At 40.3% G+C, this 6,759-nt stretch overlaps 1 protein-coding gene across 3 annotated transcripts; it reads left to right on the forward strand.

Moving 5' to 3' along the window:
• Positions 1-699: 699 nt before the first annotated feature.
• LOC147381340 (uncharacterized) lies at positions 700-6,514 on the forward strand. Of its 3 annotated transcripts, XR_015174647.1 has the most exons (4): positions 704-1,178; positions 1,372-1,493; positions 1,755-6,213; positions 6,305-6,514. XR_015174647.1 is itself a non-coding variant. In XM_086430564.1 (3 exons), the coding sequence occupies exon 3, from the start codon at positions 3,947-3,949 to the stop codon at positions 5,963-5,965; it is 2,019 nt and encodes a 672-aa protein (XP_086286690.1). In that variant the 5' UTR covers positions 700-1,178; positions 1,372-1,493; positions 1,759-3,946; the 3' UTR covers positions 5,966-6,514. The 3 variants fall into 3 exon arrangements, 2 of the variants coding, with proteins under 2 accessions (XP_086286690.1, XP_086286689.1); XM_086430564.1 differs by having other exon boundaries at positions 700-1,178; positions 1,759-6,514; XM_086430563.1 differs by having other exon boundaries at positions 1,755-6,514.
• The last annotated feature ends 245 nt before the right edge of the window (positions 6,515-6,759 follow it).

Genomic DNA, 6,759 nt, shown 5'->3' on the forward strand with positions numbered 1-6,759 from the left:
TTCAAAATCCATAAATTCAAGATTACATTTTTCTTTCTTCTTTCCTCATGGGCTATACCATAATAGAAAAGTTAATTTCAATCAACGATTTCTTTGAGCCTATTGCATACACCATAACTAATACAAGCTAACTTATTTGTGTTAGTCGTATTGGATGTCAGGTGAATGCATCGATTTTTTTTTTTTTAATCTTTGTAAGGTGGACTTAGTCTTAAGAAAAATCAGAAGCATAGGCTCCATAGGCCCAACTTACAAATGACTTTGAGTTGGCCCATAATTAGTAGGTACCATAGGCAAGAAACCGTATCAACCTCAAATGCAATTTTCTTAAACTCTTGTTTTCTTGTTGAGTTGGAACAAGACTTGGAAGCAATGACATCCCATTAGAATTTGGTGTATCCAGTGTGCATAGGATCAATGCCACTTCTCAACAACTTTATTTTAACAGAACTTGAATCTGCCTCTTCAGCCTATCGTGTTTGGATCATGTATAGGAACATTACCGCACTAACCTGGTCCAATGGGCTGTTTTTTTTTTTTACAGCTCATAGCTCTATGCTTTGCTGCTATTAGGCCCAATAGCCATGGACCAAACCTTAAAACAGCCACATTTGGTCTTGGGCTTGGCTGTAGCAAATAACATAGGTTGGGCTTCGATCAATTAATGTTTGGGGTGTCAATATAGAGTTGGAGTCTAAGAAGTAAAACATTGGGGTGCCGATATGACTTGTATCTAAATTAGAATCCAAATCTTCCACTCTTTCCCTTCGTTCCCAGATTTCAGCGACGGAAGGGGGATTTCAGCCATGGAATTTTGTAGATTCCAAATCGATCAAACCATTCTCGGATCTCAACGACTCTACAATATCTTGCTTTCCCCTCCTTTTTTTACGTCTTTGCACCCACAACCGTGTTGAGGAAGGATTCTTGAAGCTCACGTTCTTGCATCTATAATCCAATCCTTCTCAAGGCAGTGTTTTAATTCTATACGAACTTGACGACGAACCCAACGGGGATTTGGACTCCCAATTTTCTTATTAATAGAGATCATCGTTGATGGAAGATGCAATTCGAAACACAACTCTGTTTTGACCTCTTCTTCTTTTTATGCTATTTTTTTTTTGGAGCAATCTTCACCACGGCACATCTACTCACGTTCTAGTTGCAGCCACTTACAGGTATTCTTCTCTCTCTCTCTCTCTCTCTCTCTATTACTTTTCGACGAAAACTTGAAACATTTCTATGAGCTCTCTCGTCATCTCCACGGCTTTGTCCTCATCACCGTGCCGAAGAAGAACTGCTTCTTCTTCAAACAGATCCAACGAGTTTGGTGAAGTTTTACTGATTTCAAGAAGGATTCTTCGCTTATAGGTAGAGCATTCGTCTGCTACCGGCGTGGTTGAGTCTTGAAGAGTTTTGCAGCGATTTGGATCATCGATTCTTGAAGGGATTGGCAGCAATATAACGATTTTTGGACTATTACATGCCCTCAGGTACTTCCTCTTCTTTTGCTTCTTCTTCTTTAATAATAATTTTTTTTGTGCCCAAAACAGGGGCTGCGATGATCTCCTCTATCCCTTTTTTGTTGAGAAACCCTTTTTGCTGGTTTGTTCCCGAACACAGAGGACGAACCACGAGTCTCATTCTTTCTTTAGACGACTAAAAAAAAAGTATTATGTATATTTTTGCTGGATTTGAAGAACTATGGGTATTATATATACATATATATAATCCATCTTCTTTTTTTTATCCAGGAAGAGAGTACGCCACACCATCGTGCCTCCATTGTTGCTGGAGGTATGTCCCCTTCTTGTTATTTTCTATTTTCCAATTTTGATTTTACTGTATATGGAAACTAGAACAGGGACTTATGCCTTCTAAAATCCCAAATCTTGTTGAGTTCGACTGTCACTTTAAATATGGGATTTATGTCCATCTTGAAAACCTTGAATGAAGCCCAAAACAGATTTTTTTATTTTTTATTTTTTATATATTCTTTTAGCCATCATAATGGTTCATAACTTATAGATTGGTAAGCTTTAATCGGCTTTTGTTGTCTCTTTCTTTGAGCAAGCATCCATTATTTCTCATTCTTCCCATATATTTTCTTTGAACTTTGTTATCCTCGCATTTCCTTTCTTATGAATTGTAACCAGCATTACAAATTGAGAACTTATAACCCTTATCAGTCAACCTTTAGAACATTTATCTGTTAGTCTGCTTAGCGGTGGCCAATGTTGAATTGTTAAAAGTATTGCTTGATAAATGGTGTACACCTAGAAGAACCATGCGACGACCCATTTGTCCAGCTAGTTGGCTGACCTCTAAAGTAACTGTTTATCAGTAATGCTTAGGAGGGGATGACGTCAACTGGCTGACAAACGTCAACTGGCTTGCAGAATTATGAGACACAAGATTTATACACGTAGAAGATCCATGCGACGAACCATTTGTCCAGCTAGTTGGCTGACCTCTAAAGCAATTGTTTATCAGTAATGCTTAGGAGGGAATGACGTCAACTGGCTGACAGACGTCAACTGGCTTGCAGAATTATGGGACACAAGATTTATGCACGTAGAAGATCCATGCGACGAACCATTTGTCCAGCTAGTTGACTAACCTCTAAAGTAACTGTTTATCAGTAACGCTTAGGAGTGGATGACGTCAACTGGCTGACAAACGTCAACTGGCTAAAAGAAACGCGGTACGCAAGCTTTATGAGTGTAGAAGATCCATGCGACGACCCATTTGTCCAGCTAGTTGGTTGACCTCTAAAGCAACTGTTTATCAGTAACGCTTAGGAGGAGATGACGTCAACTGGCTGACAAACGTCAACTGGTTAAAAGAATCGCGGTACGCAAGCTTTATGCACGTAGAAGATCCATGCGACGAACTATTTGTCCAGCTAGTTGGTTGACCTCTAAAGCAACTGTTTATCAGTAATGCTTAGGAGCGGATGACGTCAACTGGCTGACAAACGTCAACTGGTTAAAAGAATCACGATATGCAAGCTTTATGCACATAGAAGATCCATACGACGAACTATTTGTCCAATTAGTTGACTAACCTCTAAAGCAACTGTTTATCAGTAATGCTTAGGAGTGGATGACGTCAACTGGCTAAAAGAATCGCGGTACGCAAGCTTTATGAATGTAGAAGATCCATGCGACGACCCATTTGTCCAGTTAGTTGGTTGACCTCTAAAGCAACTGTTTATCAGTAACGCTTAGGAGGGGATGACGTCAACTGGCTGACAAACGTCAACTGGTTAAAAGAATCGTGGTACGCAAGCTTTATGCACGTAGAAGATCCATGCGACGAACTATTTGTCCAGCTAGTTGGTTGACCTCTAAAGCAACTGTTTATCAGTAATGCTTAGGAGCGGATGACGTCAACTGGCTGACAAACGTCAACTGGTTAAAAGAATCGTGGTACGCAAGCTTTATGCACGTAGAAGATCCATGCGACGAACTATTTGTCCAACTAGTTGACTAACCTCTAAAGCGATTGTTTATCAATGACGCTTAAGAGTGGATGACGTCAATTAGCTGACAAACGTCAACTGGTTAGCAGCGTCACAACGTCAATTGGCTGACAAACGTCAACTGGTTAGAAAAACCATGCGACGAATCATTTGTCTAGTCGGTTGGCCAATCTTTAAAGCAGTTGTTTATCAATAATGGTTAAGAGTACACAACGTCGACTGACTAGCGGCATCATAACGTCAATTGGCTGACAAACGTTAACTGGTTAGAAAACCATGCGACGAATCATTTGTCCAGCCGGTTGGCTAATCTTTAAAATCAGAGCATTATTGAGCATGATGATTTTTTTTTTACTCATACTCTTATGTATCTCTAATCAATGTGACCTTAATACTTAATGGGACATAACACTTTTTTTTTTTAATAAATGTATTCGGTCTTCCCCCCCTTTTTTTTCAGAGATGGCTAGAGACATTATTTCCAAAGGTTTAAAGAATAAGAACCATTCCAAACGGAACTTACCGCGTGAAGGCTGGGTAGATGATCCTGCAGATCCTTCTCAAAAGGGAAAATGGCTTTGTTTTCCCCATGTTATGATAACCGATCGTTCAAGAAGAGGGAACATTTCATCTGTGGAGCTAAAGCTTTTTGTGCACACACCGATGACTGGTCCTTTGCAAGCACAAGATACAGAAAGGGACACATCACTTGATATGACAGTTTTAAATGAGTATCCTCCAACAGCTGACTTACTCCCTGGAGATGAGATTGATACTGAGCGTCAGCCATCTTTATGTCATCCTCCACATCATGACCAAACTCATAATTGTCCACAAGCTGTTTTGGCACAGAAAATCATGCAACGTTTCACTCGATGGGGTTCAGATATTGAACCTCGAGGCGACATTCGATATCTTAGTGATTTTTGGGACTGGAGCTTGGATGTGAGCCATAAACTACAAAGTCAAAAGTCGACAACTTTCCTTAGTGAAGCTATATTTGCAGCTAGTAAGGAGTACAGTCGTCCTAATGGCATGTATCGAGCTTTATGTGAGTTTTGGTGTCCCGAGACTAACACTTTTGTTACAGGTCGTGGGGAAGTTGGCATTTCTTTATGGGAAATGCAGAAGATTTCTGGGCTTTCTATCACGGGTGAGTATTATGAAGAGGTGGTGCCTAGTTTTGATGAACTCATGGGTTGCAACGGTGTTCTAGGCCTTCCCCTTTCTTGCCAGTATCTATTTAAGGCGTACGCTTTACTGATTTTTGAAAAGGGGAGTGACTGTGTTAGCCACAGTGAATGGCTTGATTTCTGGTACACTAAAGCTGAACAGATTTCTAATCCTCGTCTGACAGTAGAGTATAAGGAGAGAGCAAAATCATTTTACTTTGATCGTAGTGGCCGTCAGCATCCTAGAACAAAATTACGAAGACCTTTTTCTTCTCGAGTTACTTTGGCTAAAGGAGGTCGTAAAGAGGGAGAAAATCCATTTATCAGGCTCGATTTTCCTGCAAATCAGAATGTTGAAGATGAAGCTATGACAGCTGCATACCTCTCCTTATGGTTGTGTCGTTTCGTTCTCCCCTGTGAGAATGGTGATCTTATTCATCCAGGCACTTTCAAGGTAGCAGCATTGATGGCCCGAGGTACTACGTTCAGCTTGGTACCTCCACTTCTGTGTTGTTTATACAAAGGTCTAACTCAGACCTATTGGGATATGAAAACACAGAAAGTTGTAGGTGCCTCCACGAGTTATTGTCCCCTTCATTACTTGTTTGGGTGGGTTGGACTTCATTTTCCTCGGGGAGTATTTGGTAGCATTGATGCTGACTTTGGACCTCCGTATCTGGTTCGCACAGCTGGTGTTTCCAACTCATACTTTTATTGGGAAGATAATGCTAAAGATGCAAGGAATCTGATAAGAACCATGGATTCTAGTGATTTTAAATGGTATCCGGAAGAGATTTGGCCGCCAAAAGGTCATAGAAGGATGCAGATTGATGATGGTGATGATCCTTCTGAAATTCAAGCTTTCATGATAAGCTGTCGTCCTGGATTTGTTATGTTTCGATATGGTGATGTTTACGAGGTGGAAATGTATAGCCCTCACAGGTTTACTCGTCAACAAGGCTTTCGTCAACGTATCCCTGGAACTCCGATTCCTTTCACAAGATCCGTTGATGGGATAGAGTTATACAGTTTATGGTTGTCTTTGACTCAGACCAAAAGTCGAGTCAATTTTTTTATTCCTCCAAAAGTGCAAGACATTAACCGGCAATTTGATAAGAGTTATAGGGATTGGTGGGTTCAAGATGTACTACCTCATTTGGATGCCCTTGATTTTCGTCTTCTTGAAGATAGCGTCTCCGTTCCGAACTTTAATTTTGATGACAGAAAGGGGTTTGAAGATCGTGAAGCACGTCGTGCTTTGCTTGTCACACAAAAAACCTTCTCGAAAAAGAAGAATAGAACACACTAGCATTGATGATACGCAAAATGTCATTGCAGAACGTAGATTGAAATTGCGTTTCAAAAAAATACTGCCGACTCCAACGACTACTCGAACAGAACATGCCAACATTCTTGGGGTAGATGTAGAACAAGTTGTTCATAAATCAAGTCCCGTTAGTTCTTTGAAGCCTGTTGTTCAGACTAAGCCTAAAGATACGAGTGTGACTCTAGATAGGCAAGAAGCTGAAGCTGAGAATGATGTGTCTCCTAGGAAAGGTAATTTTACACACTTTTTCCCTTTCTTAAAAATTTCATGTTTTTTTTTTTTTTAAATGTATAATCTTTTGTGATTTAATTGATCTCGCAGAATCATCAACCAATATACATTCCATTGCCGATTTGTTCGCCTCAGAAGATTTTTCAATCTTCCCTGCCTTCTCGGGTATGGGAGATGTTTTGAATGTCAGTCATCTTAGTAGAGGGCTTTCGAAATTGATTGCTACTGAAGACCCCTCAAAGAGTGATGGGGATGAGGTTTCTTCATGTCCTCGTCAAAATTCTCATGGCATTTCATCAACTTCAAACTACACATACGGCTCCTACCGCATTGGCTTTACCTACTTCTAATAAGTTGGTTGATTCATCTGTGATTGTTCCGAAGTCACGTGGAATGCTTGCTTTCTACCCAAACTCGACAAGCTTTTTACATGATAGTGACATCGACTTATGCGTTCAACAAGCATTACATAGAGCTCGTGATGAATTCCTTCGATCTAGGGTTGAGTTGATGCTCAATATTGGCTTTTCCAACCTAAGAGAATG

The sequence above is a fragment of the Akebia trifoliata genome, unplaced genomic scaffold (genome assembly GCF_017979445.1).
Source record: "Akebia trifoliata isolate Shusen 1 unplaced genomic scaffold, ASM1797944v1 Contig00562, whole genome shotgun sequence".
Classification (NCBI taxonomy): domain Eukaryota; kingdom Viridiplantae; phylum Streptophyta; class Magnoliopsida; order Ranunculales; family Lardizabalaceae; genus Akebia; species Akebia trifoliata.

What these genes read in the sequence shown, in the direction of transcription:
- LOC147381340 (XM_086430564.1), top strand. Translation starts at nt 3,947, where the DNA reads ATGGCTAGAGACATTATTTCCAAAGGTTTAAAGAATAAGAACCATTCC.